Source organism: Oncorhynchus mykiss, chromosome 19 (genome assembly GCF_057628025.1).
Source record: "Oncorhynchus mykiss isolate SJ-2025 chromosome 19, ASM5762802v1, whole genome shotgun sequence".
Taxonomy (NCBI): domain Eukaryota; kingdom Metazoa; phylum Chordata; class Actinopteri; order Salmoniformes; family Salmonidae; genus Oncorhynchus; species Oncorhynchus mykiss.
In genome coordinates, this window is record NC_143040.1 from 52122103 (window position 1) to 52139115 (window position 17013).

Genomic DNA, 17013 nt, shown 5'->3' on the forward strand with positions numbered 1-17013 from the left:
CCAGGCACAAACCACACGGACACACACACTGGCACACACACACGCAGAAACACGCACAAACACACATGGCCAGGCACAAACCACATGGACACACACACTGGCATACACACACGCAGAAACACGCACAAACACACATGGCCAGGCACAAACCACACGGACACACACACTGGCACACACACACACACACACACACACAAGCTTGCACACGCACATTCCAACCAAAATGACCAGACAGCTTTGCATCTGCTCCAGTCTGTTTGTATCAAACATATGTATTTAATCAACCTTAAAACAGTACTGTATAACTGATCAGGAGCACATATCATACACATTACAGCTTCTTGCAATAAACACTAAATGTGGTTTAAAAAAATAAGAATGTATCTGTCTCTGAAATAAAAGTAGTAGATTTGGGGATGTTTTAAAAGAGAAATGTTTTTGAAATAAAAGCTTTGATTTAGGTAGATGAGCAGTCAGTTTAGTACAGAGTTGAATAAGATGAGCTGAACCTCTGGGGCTCTTTTAAGGGCAGTATTGCTCAAAGTAGAATGCAGGCACTTGACTGGCTGAGGTGAGAATGCCGTTGGGCAAAATTATTAAGGGATCGCTTGTCCTTCTGATAGCCAGCCATGATATACTGTACACTACATGACCAAAAGTATGTGGACACCTGCTAGTCGAGCATCTCATTCCAAAATCATGGGCATTAATGTGGAGTTGGTCCCCCCTTTGCTGCTATAACAGCCTCCACTCTTCTGGGAAGACTTTCCACTAGAGGTTGGAACATTGCTGCTGGGACTTGCTTCCATTCAGCCACAAGCGCATTAGTGACGTCGGGCACTGCTGTTGGGAGCGCCTGGCTTGCAGTCGGTGTTCCAATTCATCCCAAAGTTGTTTGATGGGGTTGAGGTCAGGGCTCTGTGTAGGCCAGTCAAGTTCTTCCACACCAATCTCGACAAACCATTTCTGTATGGACCTTGCTTTGTGCACGGGGGCATTGGCATGTTGAAACAGGAAAGGACCTTCCCCAAACTGTTGCCACAAAGTTGGAAGCAAAGAATTGTCTAGAATGTCATTGTAGTTAAGTTAAGATTTCCCTTCACTGTAACTAAGGGGCCTAGCCCAACTCATGAAAAACAGCCCCAGACCATAATTCCTCCTCCACTATGCATTGGGGCAGGTAGTGTTCTCCTGGCATCTGCCAAACCCAGATTTGTCTGTGTGAAGCGTGATTCATCACCACAGAGAACACTTTTACACGGCTCCAGAGACCAATGGTGGCGAGCTTTACACCACTTCAGCCGACTTTTGGCATTGTGCATGGTGATCTTAGGCTTGTATGTGGCTGCTCGGCCATGGAAACCCATTTCATGAAGCTCCTGACGAACAGTTATTGTGCTGACGATGCTTCCAGAGGCAGTTTGGAACTCGGTAGGGAGTGGTGCAACTGAGGACAGACGTTCTTTACGGCCTAAGCGCTTCAGCACTCACGGTTGAGCCGTTGTTGCTCCTTTGGCGGTGCCACGTTGAAAGTCACAGTTCTTCAGTAAGGCCATTCTACTGCCAATGTTAATTTATGGATATTGCATGGCTGTGTGCTCGATTTTATACACCTGTCAGCAACAGGTGTGGCTGAAATTGCCAAATCCACTAATTTGAAGGGGTGTCCACATACCTTCATATACAGTTGAAGTCAGAAGTTTACATACACTTAGGTTGGAGTCATTAAAACTCGTTTTTCAACCACTCCACAAATTTCTTGTTAACAAACTATAGTTTTAGCAAGTCAGTTAGGACATCTACTTTGTGCATGACACAAGTAATTTTTCCAACAATTGTTTACAGACAGATTATTTCACTTATAATTCTCAATTCCAGGTGGTCAGAAGTTTACATACACTAAGTTGACTGTGCCTTTAAACAGCTTGGAAAATTCCATAAAATGATGTCATGGCTTTAGAAGCTTCTGTTTGGCTAATTGGCTTCATGACTCAATTGGAGGTGTACTTGTGGATGTATTTCAAGGCATACCTTCAAATTAAGTGCCTCTTTGCTTGACATCATGGGAAAATCAAAAGAAATCAGCCAAGATCTCAGAGAAAATTGTAGACCTCTGGTTGATCCCTGGGAGCAAGTCTGGTTCATCCCTGGGAGCAATTTCCAAATGCCTGAAGGTACCACGTTCATCTGTATAAACAATAGTATGCAAGTATAAACACCATGGAACAACGCAGCCGTAATACCGCTCAGGAAGAAGACGCATTCTATCTCCTAGAGATGAGCGTACTTTGGTGCGAAAAGTCCAAATCAATCCCGGAACAACAGCAAAGGATCCTGTGAAGATGCTGGAGGAAACCGGTACAAAAGTATCTATATCCAGAGGAAAACAAGTCCTATATCGAGATAACCTGAAAGGCCACTCAGCAAGGAAGAAGCCACTGCTCCACAACCGCCATAAAAAAGCCAGACTGTGGTTTGCAACTGCACATGGGGACAAAGATCATATTTTTGGAGAAATGTCCTCTGGTCTGATGAAACAAAAATAGAACTGTTTGGCCATAATGACCATTGGTTTTTTGGAGGAAAAAGGGGGCAAGCTTGCAAGCCGAAGACACCATCCCAACCGTGAAGCATGGGGGTGACAGCATCATGTTGTGGGGGTGCTTTGCTGCAGGAGGGACTGGTGCACTTCACAAAATAGATGGCATCACGAGGATGGAAAATTATATGGATATATTGAAGCAACATCTCAAGACATCAGTTACAGCTTGGTTGCAAATGGGTCTTCCAAATGGACAATGACTCCAAGTATACTTCCAAAGTTGTGGCAAAATGGCTTAAGGACAACAAAGTCAAGGTATTGGAGTGGCCATCACAAAGCTCTGACCTCAATCCCATAGAAAATTTGTGGGCAGAACTGAAAAAGCGTGGAGGCAAGGAGGCCTACAAACCTGACTCAGTTACACCAGCTCTGTCAGGAGGAATGGGCCAAAATTCACCCAACTTATTGTGGGAAGCTTGTGGAAGGCTACCTAAACAATTTAAAGGCAATGCTACCAAATACTATTTGAGTGTATGTAAATTTATGACCCAATGGGAATGTGAGGAAAGAAATAAAAGCTGAAATAAATCATTCTCTCTACTATTATTCTGACATTTCACATTCTTAATATAAAGTAGTGATCCTAACTGACCTAAGACAGGGAATTTTTACTAGGATGAAATGTCAGGAATTGTGAAAAACAGAGTTTAAATGTACTTGTCTCAGGTGTATGTAAACTTCCGACTTCAACTGTATATAGTGTAGCAGCCCCTGTCTAGCGAGAATGACTCTCTCTTTTCCCCCTATCGCTTTCTCTCTCTCTCTCTCTCTCTCTCTCTCTCTCTCTCTCTCTCTCTCTCTCTCTCTCTCTCTCTCTCTCCCTGTATCTCTGTATATCTCTCTGTGTTTCTCTTCCTCTCTGTTCTCCTTATCTCTCACTTCCTCTTTATCTTCTCCCTATCTCTCTCTTTCATTCCCTCCACCCCTTTCACTCTCTCTTTCCGTCTCCCTCCCTCGCTTCATCTCTCTCTCTCTATCCCTCTCTCTCGCTCTCTCTGTCTGTTCAGTAGTCTGATTGAGGATGAAATACGAGGGGGCTGCAGCTGGAGGGGGCCACCATGCCTCGTAATTACTTCTCTTTTTATGACCCGTGCTAATGGCCCTCGGGGAGAGGGAAACAATAATAAATTAATAGAATATGAACTCCCGCTCAACAGAAATATCCAGCATTTCATTTTGGGCCGTCCTCTGCTCTGGCAGATGAAATGGCACCCTGATTAAACTGACGAGGGGTGGACCCAGAGGCAGCCGGCACTGGTGTGGCCTGCCTGGTCTGCCACCATCTCACTCCCCTCCCTCGGTGAAGGGGTCTGTCGGAGATAAGGAGGATGGGGATTTTGTCTCTCCCCAATTGGCTTTTTACAGTTGTATCCAGAATAACAAGCTAAGAATCCGAAGATGAAGTTAAATATATTTCTACATGTGTGCATGTATAGGATTCTCACCTTAGAGGACAGAGGTAAGAGACTGCAACAGGGCTGTTTGGACAGGGATATTGTTGTATTTAAATCCAGTATAGGTAAGTCAGGGAGCAGAGCAGGAAAAGCTGAGAGAAATCATCTGTCAAAGAAAACATTTATTCCTGTGTTATAACTTTCATATGTGTATTATACAAAATATTGCAGTGAAATCCAATTCGAGATTTGCCTAAATCAACCAGAGAGACCAGCCAAGCTTGTCAATGTTTTCGAACCCATTTCAAGTGGCTATGTTTATTGTAAACACAAACAAAACTGGTGTAATTTTATACTGTGCCTAGCCAGGGACAGGGATCATTGAGAGAACCAGCTGAAGCATGAAGTGAATTAGTCTACTGTTGAACCCAGTCATGGTCTTCAGTGTCTGGTTAAGAGGCGAGGAAGAGAGCATGTTCCCTGTCCACAGCCACCACATGTTTGTCTGTCTCCCTCTGAAATCGCAGGGACCGAGAGAGCCCCCCCCCCCCCCCCCCCCCCCCCCCACATGACTGTGATTGTGTGGTAGTATGGACCACAGTAGTATGCTATGTCAACATGACATTTCTCCTGAGGACTGCTTCTCCACATGTAATGAGGAGGTATATTGTGGTTAAACTGATACAGTAGATATGATTCACTGTAACCTACTGTGTGTTGAAGTTCCATTGTGTTTACTGGATAAAATAATACTGTCATGTAATGTCATTTTTAAATTGATAATGTAGATGCCTTTAAAACACAATCGTCCCCTAACATCACAATACCGTATATGAAATGAACAACAGAGATTTCAGAAATGTTGTTATTGCCCTCTGCTATTTTAGCCTACTTACCCAGGGTAGCCTTGTGGAAAAGGGCCTTCAACCACACAGACAGGTCTCTAAGTTTTGGTCAATATTGTGCCGTGTTTCCTAAACCCCACCAAGGCAGTGGTGTGGAAATTAAGATGTAAATATTGATATTTCATTAGAGGAAATCACCCACTCCGACAGCACTTAACCGGGCTGCCTTCACAGCATGGCGGCCAGAGCGCTGTGTGACCTATGGAGTCTGGAAGTCACTTCATTACTCGATTAAATTGAGTGGAAAACGGCAAGTCAACGACACAAGATCCCATTTGGAGCCATAATTTAGGCCCTGAAGAGAGACAGAGCAGGGGGAAAACCCCTCCTCTCCATCTCACAACACCGGATTCAATTCAAGGACTTTTAGCGTCAAACGTAATTGCAGGCTGCTGTGTTCAGTGTGTGCATATTGCTGAGAGGTGTCTGGTATAACAGAGGGATTTTGCATTCTCTTGTACAAATCTAGAACAAGTGCTTTCTATGTGCTGTCACATTGAGGGCAAGGTGTTCCGGTTGAGTGCTCCTTGGCATTAAAAGGGTGCACAAAGCCTAGGCTGTGATTGCATGCCAACCTGACGCAGAAATCAGGCTGTACCTTGTCTACACTTGCATGACAATTTCCTTGCGGCCAGTCCAGATTATCTCGCTAATGGCAAGGTACGGCTTTTCCAGTGCTGACAGGGACATTTCACAGCAAAGGATTTAAAATTCAAAAGGCACTCGCTCATCTGAGCTATCTTTGTTGCAGGTGAATGGTAACAATTGAATAAGATGAGAAAAATTAAGAAACCGGCACACTGCTCTTTATTTAGCTTTACGTATCGGCCTGAAGGCCTTCGTCAGAGCTTTAAAAAGGATTTAAAATGCATTTTGATGTATAGTAGCACAGGCACCTGCACTAAGGCACTCATGGCTTCCTCCTACAATTATATTAGTATGTGCCTCCTAGCAGTTTTGGCTAGTGTCTGTATTGTGCTGGTCCTGTCTGTGGTTCACAGACCCCCTGGTCACCCGGGTGGGGTGGACCTGCCCTGCCTGTGCTGGGCCCTGCACCTGTCTCTGTTTGATCAGACCCTCCATTCGACTAACTATTGATTCCCCTTCACATTGTGAAGGCCCTCACATTCCGATCGCAATCTGTTAATGAATGTATCCTCCAGCTCTTCCCTCCTGTGGTCATCACTACGATAAGGGAAATGAAACTCTCCGCTACCCCCTTTTCTCTCTCTTTCCCTCGCTACCTTTTTATTTCTGTTTCTACCCTCTTCAGTGTATCTCTCTCTCTGTGTGTGTGTGTCAATACTGTAATCTATCGCCTCCTAATAACCTGGGAGCAGATAGTATTGCAACAGCAAACTTGTAAAAGCAATCATTTTAATCAGGCGACGGGCTAATATGCTGTCAGAATGGGGGCGCCCGTGGGAACGCTAGACCAGGACAGGAGGTAAGGAGAGGGATGCTCCAAGTAGTAGGGGAAAAGGGTAGTACGGGGGAAAGGGTAGTACGGGGAAAGGGTAGTACGGGGAAAGGGTAGTACGGGGAAAGGGTAGTACGAGGAAAGGGTAGTACGGGGAAAGGGTAGTACGAGGAAAGGGTAGTACGGGGAAAGGGTAGTACGGGGAAAGGGTAGTACGGGGGAAAGGGTAGTACGGGGAAAGGGTAGTACGGGGAAAGGGTAGTACGGGGAAAGGGTAGTACGGGGAAAGGGTAGTACGGGGGAAAGGGTAGTACGGGGAAAGGGTAGTACGGGGAAAGGGTAGTACGGGGAAAGGGTAGTACGGGGAAAGGGTAGTACGAGGAAAGGGTAGAACGGGGAAAGGGTAGTACGGGGAAAGGGTAGTACGGGGAAAGGGTTGTACGGGGAAAGGGTAGTACGAGGAAAGGGTAGTACGGGGAAAGGGTAGTACGGGGGAAAGGGTAGTACGGGGAAAGGGTAGTACGGGGAAAGGGTAGTACGGGGAAAGGGTAGTACGAGGAAAGGGTAGTACGGGGGAAAGGGTAGTACGAGGAAAGGGTAGTACGGGGGAAAGGGTAGTACGGGGGAAAGGGTAGTACGGGGAAAGGGTAGTACGGGGGAAAGGGTAGTACGGGGGAAAGGGTAGTACGAGGAAAGGGTAGTACGGGGGAAAGGGTAGTACGGGGGAAAGGGTAGAACGGGGGAAAGGGTAGTACGGGGGAAAGGGTAGTACGGGGAAAGGGTTGTACGGGGAAAGGGTAGTATGGGGGAAAGGGTAGTACGGGGGAAAGGGTAGTACGGGGAAAGGGTTGTACGGGGAAAGGGTAGTACGGGGGAAAGGGTAGTACGGGGAAAGGGTAGTACGGGGGAAAGGGTAGTACGGGGGAAAGGGTAGTACGGGGAAAGGGTAGTACGGGGAAAGGGTAGTACGGGAAAGGGTAGTACGGGGGAAAGGGTAGTACGGGGGAAAGGGTAGTACGGGGGAAAGGGTAGTACGGGGAAAGGGTAGTACGGGGGAAAGGGTAGTACGGGGGAAAGGGTAGAACGGGGGAAAGGGTAGAACGGGGGAAAGGGTAGTACGGGGGAAAGGGTAGTACGGGGAAAGGGTAGTACGGGGGAAAGGGTAGTACGGGGGAAATGGTAGAACGGGGAAAGGGGGATGAAATGGCTATCTGTTCCTTCTAACCAGATTCCCTTTCCTCCTTTTCATTTGTCTGAATTCTCTCACCTCATCTTCAGAGGATTTGTGGGGATGGTTGTTTTTAAAAGGTTTAATTCTATCCATATGTACAGCAGCCTGTGTGGTTGAAGGGGGAAATGACAATAGTTTTATATGACCCAGACCATTTCAGCTCATCCAGTTGATGTTTGTCAGGAACGGGGACAGGATTTAAGCCTTTAGGGCTGTGTTGACCCACGCGACCCCTCGCTGTGTGAGTGTGTGCACACACTCGTGTGTGTCTGTTAGTGTGAGTGTGTATGCATGCCTGCGTGTAGCATGCATGAGTGTGTTGTGTGTGTGTTTTTATCAACTCACCCAGCGTGGTACTGAGTGTGTGTCACGTCCTCGACCCCTCCAATGAGGATCTGTCTCAGTGCTAATCCCACCAATAGCAGTGTGACAGGAAACAAGGGCTGACCAGACGGCTTTGTGTCTCAAAGACCTTTGCACCGATTTACTGTCTTCACTTACAGTAAAGCCCACTGGAGTGCTGTGACAACCGTTTCAGAGAGGACCTTCCAGAGTGCATTTAAAATTAAACACCTCTGCTGCTAACATACCGTGGCATGTACTCTAGTCAGTCGGGGTTGAGACTTTGAACTCATGTTTGGGTTACTGATCAGATCTGTCCACGAGAAAGACCTTGAAGGTGGACAGTACATGTTTGTCTTCATAGTGTTTTCATTAAAACAATCAGGGTGGTAATGTTCATTTAATTGTTCACCCTTAACTAGTTCACCCCATTTAATAGTTTACCGATGATAATTGCATTGATCATCAACAAAGAGAAAATATAAAGAGCCTATTAGAGTATTTTCACTGTTTTCTATTTCATCTTGAGGGCAGAGCATGAGCTGGAAACACCCACACTCACACACACAAACAAACAAATATATTTTAAGTGTCTGCATTGTAGTGCAGAAAACTGCAGGTGAGAGATTCTCAGAGTGTTTTCCTCTGTCTCCCCAGGCTTCTCCACGCTGTCGCTGGGAGACCAGATGAGTCTACTGCAGAGCGCCTGGATGGAGATCCTGATCCTGAGCATCGTGTTCCGCTCGCTGCCCTACGAGGACGAGCTGGTGTATGCAGAGGACTACATCATGGACGAAGAACACTCGCGGCTCACGGGCCTGCTCGACCTCTACGTGTCCATCCTGCAGCTCGTACGCAAGTACAAGAAGCTGAAGGTGGAGAAGGAGGAGTTTGTCACCCTCAAGGCCATCGCTCTCGCCAACTCAGGTAGGACAATATACACCGACTCCGTATGTAGCATAAATAAGACGGCAGTCAGTGATAATAGGTGAATATTTGGATATTTTATTCTTTACAAGGTTTTTTTATTTATGCAATATGATGAGAACAATCAATCTAAAAATCAATCAAATTTATTATTTAAGGTAATATTGTATTTTTGCTGAAAATGTATGTTTTGAAGAGTCTGATTTTTCAGTATTTTATGGACAATATGATATTGTAAAATGGGCAATCACAAGCAATATATCCATGTGGACAAAAATAATACTTTTTGGACTTTTTAACTTTTTGTTGTAATTTTATGAATTAAGCTAGTATTTATACATTTTAGGACACATTTCATTCATCTCATAAACTGTCATATACTGTATCAAATCTCGAGCTAGAGTTCATTTCAAATGAACAAACTATTACTATAGTGCCAGTGACACAAAAATATAAAATTTGTTAGGAATATTTTTAAACACTCATTAATTTGCCAAAACCAAAACATTTTCCATTTATATTGCACAAATGTAGAAAACTGTTTCAAATGTTATATTGGAATATTATCTTATTATATTATTCATAATAACAACTGTTCATAATTTATGATGGTTAAGTCTCCATAACAGTAGCTGCAGGGCACGCCAACCATGGGAGATAAATTTAGCATTTCATTAGGAGCACAGGGCCTGTCAATACAATGTGTTAAGTCGAATGGAATGAGTATCAGGGAGTGATGGGGCTTGTTTGTTCCAATGCGAAGACGGTACACTCGTATCGACAGGCTGCTTTTGAGTAGGCAGGGCCTGTCCCTCTCTGATCAATGCCTGGCTGGGCCACGGGCACACTTTCTCTTCTTTTGTCTGGCTGAAAAATGAAAACGCTGACGGTGGGCTTTGCTTTGCTTTGCTTTCAGACAACAGAGCTTTGTTGGGGGGTGGGTGCGGGTGAGGGAGGGAGGGAGGGAGGGAGGGAGGCCGGGTGTCGGGGTAGGGAGGAGGCGTCCGGAACGTTTGAACAAGGTCTCTGTGAGATCACTCTCCCGGGAGCCCCTCTGTCTGACAGCTGTGAAAATTCATAGCGATTGATTTTGTAATTAGCAGTTTATCAATCGGATCGACTTGGGCTCTCTGATGGATTGCAAGGAAATTGTTTCTTCAAAGTAGTTTTTTTAAGCCTATCCCCTCCTCCATAGCCTACATGCTGCATGCTCTCCCTCGCTCTCTCTCTCTCCATATCTCCATCTCGCTCTCTCTCTGTATCTCCATCTCCCCCTCTCTGTCTCTCTCGCTCCATATCTCCCTCTCTCTGCCTCTCTCTGTATTTCCATCTCCCTCTCTCTGTCTCTCTCGCTCCATATCTCCCTCTCTCTGTCTCTCTCGCTCCATATCTCCATCTCCTTCTCCCTCTCTGTCTCTCTCGCTCCATATCTCCCTCTCTCTGTCTCTCTCTCTCCATATCTCCAGCTCCTTCTTCCTCTCTGTCTCTCTCGCTCCATATCTCCCTCTCTCTGTCTCTCTCTCCATATCTCCATCTCCTTCTCCCTCTCTGTCTCTCTCTCCATATCTCCAACTCCTTCTCCCTCTCTGTCTCTCTCTCCATATCTCCAACTCCTTCTCCCTCTCTGTCTCTCTCTCCATATCTCCATCTCTCTCTTTGTCTATTGCTCTCTTTTCTTTCTCATCTGGTCTCTAGCTCTTTCTTTCATTCCTTCCTTCTTGCCTGCACTTCACCCCGAGACCTTTGTCCACTGCTCACTCATTCTTGGCATTAGATGAGTTTAATGGCACACATATACTCACTTATGTTTTTGATACGTTTATTGGTTGTATTATTTTATCACAGTAATTCAAATGCATTTAATTGCTAATAATTTGTCTGGGCATTGACTTGTACATATTACCTAATATGCTGTTTATCTTTGACTAATCCTGTACGAAGCAAAGAGGAGATACGATACTCTCTGACTTCCTGGTGAATTTCCCTTTTGTTCTTCTATTCTGTCCCCCCCCCCCCCCCCCCCCATCTGCTCATATCCCCCCACCCCCCCCTGCTCAACTGCTCATTCACTTTCCAAAACGACCTACTTCATTTTACCGCTGTGGATTGGAAAGCGTCAGGGTGAGAAATGTCTCAAGGTCTTGGGAATATAGTTGTTCCAGTCAATGAATTTGGGACGAAGTCTGAAATCTGTTTTGCCTTTTATTGTCCCGCGTGGTGAAATATGCACTGCCAAGGTGATATGAGTCAAGCAATGACACACCGTCTCATAAGTGCCAGACACTGGTTAACCACAAGCCCAGTGCATCCTTGAGAAAGAGAGAGAGAGAGAGAGAGAGAGAGAGAGAGAGAATATGAAAAGGGAGTGTTACAGCATTCTGTACATACCGTAAGAGTATCCTTGAACAATGCAATACACCACAGCACATCAGACAGGGAGAGACTGCAATGAGTCAGAGAGAGAACCCTCCTCTGAGACTGAAAGGTCAGGGAGGATATGGGCTACAGAGTCAGTATGATACTGTACACATGGTTGTTGTTGATGTAGTTTCACTGTTACAGTAGACCTACAGTACATACATGTAGTTACACTGTTACAGTAGACCTACAGTACATACATGTAGTTACACTAGTTCAATTGGAGTTAATATAATTTGTTTCGTTTGATCAATCATCAGTCAAAATATGGTTTCCAGCAAGCTAAAGCACTAACATTCCAGTGATTATTTAATCAAATGTACAATAGTGTTTACTTTCATTCCACTCATTTGTTGTTCCACATGTGTCTGTGAGAGAAGAGGGAGGAAATGAATGAAAATGTGAAGGAAGTATTATTTCTTTATTGAAGCTAGTTTACACCATCCAATTCCCTGATGGAGTGTTTATAAGAAAACAATCTATTCCGGAGCTGTCTTTTGGAACAGTGAGGTGTTTAATATGTATTAATTCACTGGGGGTTGGCTGCTATTCATTCCATTGTGTGCTGCAGGAGACTGCTGCATTATATGGATTTTCAGTCTCGTTGGTCAAAGGCCATACGAAAATCAAACCAAGGCCACCTGGCAAAACAAAATACATGAAGCTTTGTGTTTTTCTTTACGTTCTACTGTTTATCTTGTCGCAGTGTGAATTATGCCGATAACGTGTCTAATAGCTGATCACTAGATCACTAGTACACACCCAGCCATGTTTTACCTTAGCAAAAATGGAATTCCTGCTGTGTTCATCAGCCTCGTTCAGCTCTCATTGCATTGGAAATGTGCACTGTATTCTGCAAAGTGTTGATGTGTTACTATTTACAGAACTATTTTACATTGCAATAAATCAAGCACTGGTTTGTGTTGTCATTGTATCTCTGAAGATGTTAACATGACTCATGTTGAAGATCCCCCTCTCACTGACCGTTTCTTTCCCTCTCCTCTCCAGACTCCATGCATATAGAGGACGTGGAGGCAGTGCAGAAGCTCCAGGATGCGCTCCATGAGGCCCTGCAGGACTATGAGAGCAGCCAGCATCAGGAGGACCCCCGGCGGGCAGGCAAGCTGCTCATGACCCTGCCCCTGCTGCGTCAGACTGCCACCAAGGCCGTGCAGCACTTTTACAGCATCAAGGTTCAGGGCAAGGTGCCCATGCACAAACTCTTCCTGGAGATGCTGGAAGCCAAGGTCTGATGGAGGAGCAGGTGATGCAGACAGAAGGACATGGAGAGAGGGGACTCAGGACAGGAGAGGAACACCCTGCTGACTGTGACAGGAGACTGTGACTGACCTGTGACTGTGACTGACCTCTCTCGCGCTTTGCCCCCCCCCCTCCAACCCAAGACATTTAAAAAAAAATACAAAAAAATAAAGAAGAACAAATGCAAAACTTGGTTAAAAGTATAAATGTAAAATGATGCAGATTAATTTAAAATATATTAGAAATACTATGTACAGTAATAATTTTGTTTTGTTTATGGTCTGTGGTCATACTGTATGTGAAGGATCTCCCCCTCTCTATATCTTCAGAAGGAATAATTGCAGGCTCTTAATTAACATGGTTTTATTTCTAGTCAGAATATACAGTTGAGTCAACCACTATGACTCACTTGTTAGACAGTTGTTTCACCTCCTGGACTTGACCAGGACATGTATATATTTATTAATAATGATTGACTGAGTGTACAGTTATGTCTGGTGAAGCCGACGGCCATTTTCTCTCTTTCTCCTTTTTTGGAAAAAAAATGAAAAGAAAGAAAGAACAGAAAGTGTTACCTAAATGTGAGCTCTACTGATCTAAATGTCCTTGAATATACCTCTTCAGAGCAGTGAGCTGTGTGATGTGGATTGGTCTCAGACAGGAAGAAGATAAACTGGTCACATGACATGTTTAACCAAACTAGCATAGCCAGGTAGTCAGTCGTCTTATTCTGTAGTAACTCAGCAATAAAGGGAGCCGTGCCGTGGACAAGTCATGTTAAACCTCCTATATCATCAGCTTCACTACGCTGCTCTGTCTGTCTGTCTGTCTGTCTGTCTGTCTGTCTGTCTGTCTGTCTGTCGCTAGAAGACCATGCCCTCCCATTTGTGTGTGAGTGTGAGTGTGTGTCCTGGCAATGGACGCACCACTCACCTGTTGCACTGTAGCGTTTCTCCTCTGTAAACCCCACATTTGGTGATTGTTCAAGCCAATGGAAATTGCCTCTTGGCAACTGAGTGAATGACCTCATCTGGGCAGGGTGAAAGATGATGAGTGGGTTTGGGGCGGGGGTATCAAAGGATTACTGCCGAGTGGCAGAAGTCCAGAAGATTCCATGTTCAAACAATCAGAGGCCCATGTGTCAAATGCTCTATTTTGGGTCCTTTAAGGCTGTGGCAGAGTCCTCCCACACAGGGAGCAAGGTGTCCAGCATCTGCTGCCTGTCTTTTTATAGCTGGGACTGTCTTTATGGAGCTACAGCCAAACTGAGGTGAATGGCAGGTGCAGTGATGTGTTGGTAGCTAGCGCTTCACGCTGACTGGGGGTATTTTTAACCCAGAAGGAGGTTATTGCTGTAGCTGCCTGCCTGCTATCTACTGTTCAGCTCTGCCTCCCTCCAGGAGTACAGTAGACACGTGGAACGCTGCTTGACCCCATGTTGACACAGTAGCTGTGTTGTAACACCTCTCAACAGACCAGGAGACAGACAGGCATCCTTAAAGACAGCAAATCGCTCCCCAAGGTGCTCCTCTTGTGAGAAGCCATGCAGGCTATAAAGTGTCAGCATGTTTCAAAGGGTAGCACCAGTCCCATGGTGTGTCTGAACAAGGTGTGATCTCGGTGGGAAAGTGACGAGAGGGCCTCCATGCTCCCAGTGTGTAGGTAGGTCGACCTCCATGGTGCATGCTGGGCCCTGTAGTTCAGTACTGTAGACTCATGCTGTTCTTGTTCTGCATGGGAGAGAATGTGATGGGAGGGGGATGATTATACTACTGACGTGGTTAATGTGATGTGATACATGTTGGTGCTGTCACAATATGAAACTGTGATCAAAGGAATCCCTGACATTGTAGACGGGATGGTTGCTACTCTGCTTGTGATATCATTGACCAGTGTTAATCCTGCAGCACCCTATTTTACTGCAGCCTGATTGGTCACTTAATGGAGGATGACTACACACCCCAACACCTAATAATCCCAATTTGAACTAGTCGCTGTCTACTTAACAGGCTCCACTTTAGGGGGTGACCATGTAACTTAAACTATTTTACTGTTGTGCAATACAACGGGGACCAATTCTGACTGAAACCATGCTGTAAGCATGCTTTTACCAAGATTTTGGACAATTGGATTAATATTTCAATATTATTACAAATTATTCTTATCAAAAATAACTATCAGAACTACATTTTCATTGCTCTACTGTAAAATACAAGCGTTTGTATGGACAAGTACAGATGAAATAGATCAGACAGTTTAGCAGAAAAACTTTACAACAAGCTTTTTGTAGTGATCCAAAATTCACACCCAATACAATGCAACGTAAACTCCAGGCACCTCCCTTCAATGCTTTCAGTTGTATTTAGGCTCCTCTAGAATGAAAATAACAAGTCTTACATTCAAACTGGGTCTATACAGTATATACGGTGTATATATACTGTGTATATATACTGTGTATATGTATATATATATATATATACAGTATATCAATATATATATATATATATATATATATACAGTATATCAATACCAATGGTTACTGGACAGTATACAGTAGGTTGCCGAGTTACAGCAGTTCAAAATAAAGTACAGCATGCAGCGTCCTGCTGACTACTACCTCATCACTATTGTCGATACTTTCGACTTCAAGATGTATTCTTCATCAGTATCATCATCATCATGGCTGTATTGAAATATACATGAGCCATCCACGTTTCTATCAAAGATTTATTGTCTAGAAATGCCCCTGCCAAGATACACTATACACACAAAAGTATGTGGACATCCCTTCCAATTAGTGGATTTGGCTATTTCAACCACACCCATTGCTGACAGGTGTATAAAATTGAGCACACAGCCATGCAATCTCCATAAACAAACATTGACAGTAGAATGGCCTTACTGAAGAGCTCAGTGTCTTTCAACGTGGCACCGTTATTGGATGCCACCTTTCCAACAAGTCACATTTCTGCCCTGCTAGAGCTGCCCCGGTCAAATGTAAGTGCTGTTATTGTGAAGTGGAAACGTCTAGGAGCAACATTGGCTCAGCCGCGAAATGGTAGGCCACACAAGCTCACAGAATGGGACCGCGAAGTGCTGAAGCACATAGTGCATAAAATCACTACCAAGTTCCAAACTGCCTCTGGAAGCAAGTCAGCACAAGAACTGTTCGTCAGGAGCTTCATGAAATGGGTTTCCATGGCTGAGCAGCCGCACACAAGCCTAAGATCACCATGCTCAATGCCAAGTGTCGGCTGGACTGGTGTAAAGTTCGCCACCATTGGTCTCCGGACAGGTGTACACACATTCTCTGGAGTGATGAATCACACTTCACCATCTGGCAGTCCAATGGACGATTCTGGGTTTGGCGGATACCAGGAGAATGCTACCTGCCCCAATGCATAATAGTCTGGGGCTGTTTTTCATGGTTCGGGCTACAGTAGGCCCCTTAGTTCCAGTGAAGGGAAAGCCTAACACTACAGCATATAATGATATTGTAGACAATCCTGTGCTTCTAAATTTGTGGCAACAGTTTGGAGTAGGCCCTTCATGTTTTAGCATGCCAATGCCCCCGTGCACAAAGCAAGGTCCTTACAGAAATGGTTTGTCGAGATCGGTATCTAAGAAATTGACTGGCCTACACAGAGCCCTGACCTCAACCCCACCGATCACCTTTGGGATGAATTGGAATGCCGACTACGAGCCAGGTCTAATCGCCCAACATCAGTGCACGAACTCACTAATTCTCTTGTGGCTGAATGGAAGAAAGTCCCCTCAGCAATGTTCCAACATCTAGTGGAAAGCCTTCCCTGAAGTGTGGAGGCTGTTATAGCAGCAAAGGGGGGACCAACTCCACATTAATGCCCATGATATTGGAATGAGATGTTCGACGAGCAGGTGTCCACATACTTTTGGTCATGTAGTGTATTTGTAATTATAGTCACCAGTAGTCTCTTACCATCCATATATCTGTTTGTAAAGGTAAAGTGTGCTTAAAGTTGACTTCATGATTTGGCTATCAGTGGGCGAGACCCATTTTGGTTATGAAGCGGGTCCATGTTTTTATTAACATCAATGTGTCAGAATTGGTCCCTTGATGATAAACTTGCATTAAGGAACAGGTACTTAAAATAATTTCCTGTTCCTACAGTATAAATATTAATGGTGTGAATTATTTCATTTGGCAACAGTGTACATTGATATCTCTGATTGTTGAATCACCAATATCGGTGTCACCTTTATGTTTTGATTTCCTAAAAGGTAAAGGAAGAAATAATTAAATAACTCCCAGAAGTCTGTGATTCATTTATTATCCCACTACACCAGGGACCATCAACTAGATTCAGTCACGGGCTGATTTTTTTCTGGAGTGGAGGGTCGGGGGGACGGAACATAATTACAAATCATTTGTAGACTGCAAATTGACCACAAGAAGCCAAAACAGATCATGTTTGACTAAAAAAGAATCATTTCAAACCTTGCTTACATTTGCATACAATCATGTCTCTATTAGG

At 44.6% G+C, this 17013-nt stretch overlaps 1 protein-coding gene across 3 annotated transcripts in view; it reads left to right on the forward strand.

The window, feature by feature from the left end:
• Positions 1-16792, forward strand: part of LOC110497924 (steroid hormone receptor ERR2) — a 59904-nt gene extending 43112 nt beyond the window's left edge. For all 3 annotated transcript variants that reach the window (XM_036954876.2, XM_036954873.2, XM_036954874.2), the window contains 2 exons: positions 8552-8821; positions 12248-16792. In XM_036954876.2, coding sequence (XP_036810771.1) covers positions 8552-8821; positions 12248-12492 — 515 coding nt within the window. In that variant the 3' untranslated portion in view covers positions 12493-16792. The remainder of the gene's footprint in view (positions 1-8551; positions 8822-12247) is intronic.
• Positions 16793-17013: the final 221 nt, after the last annotated feature.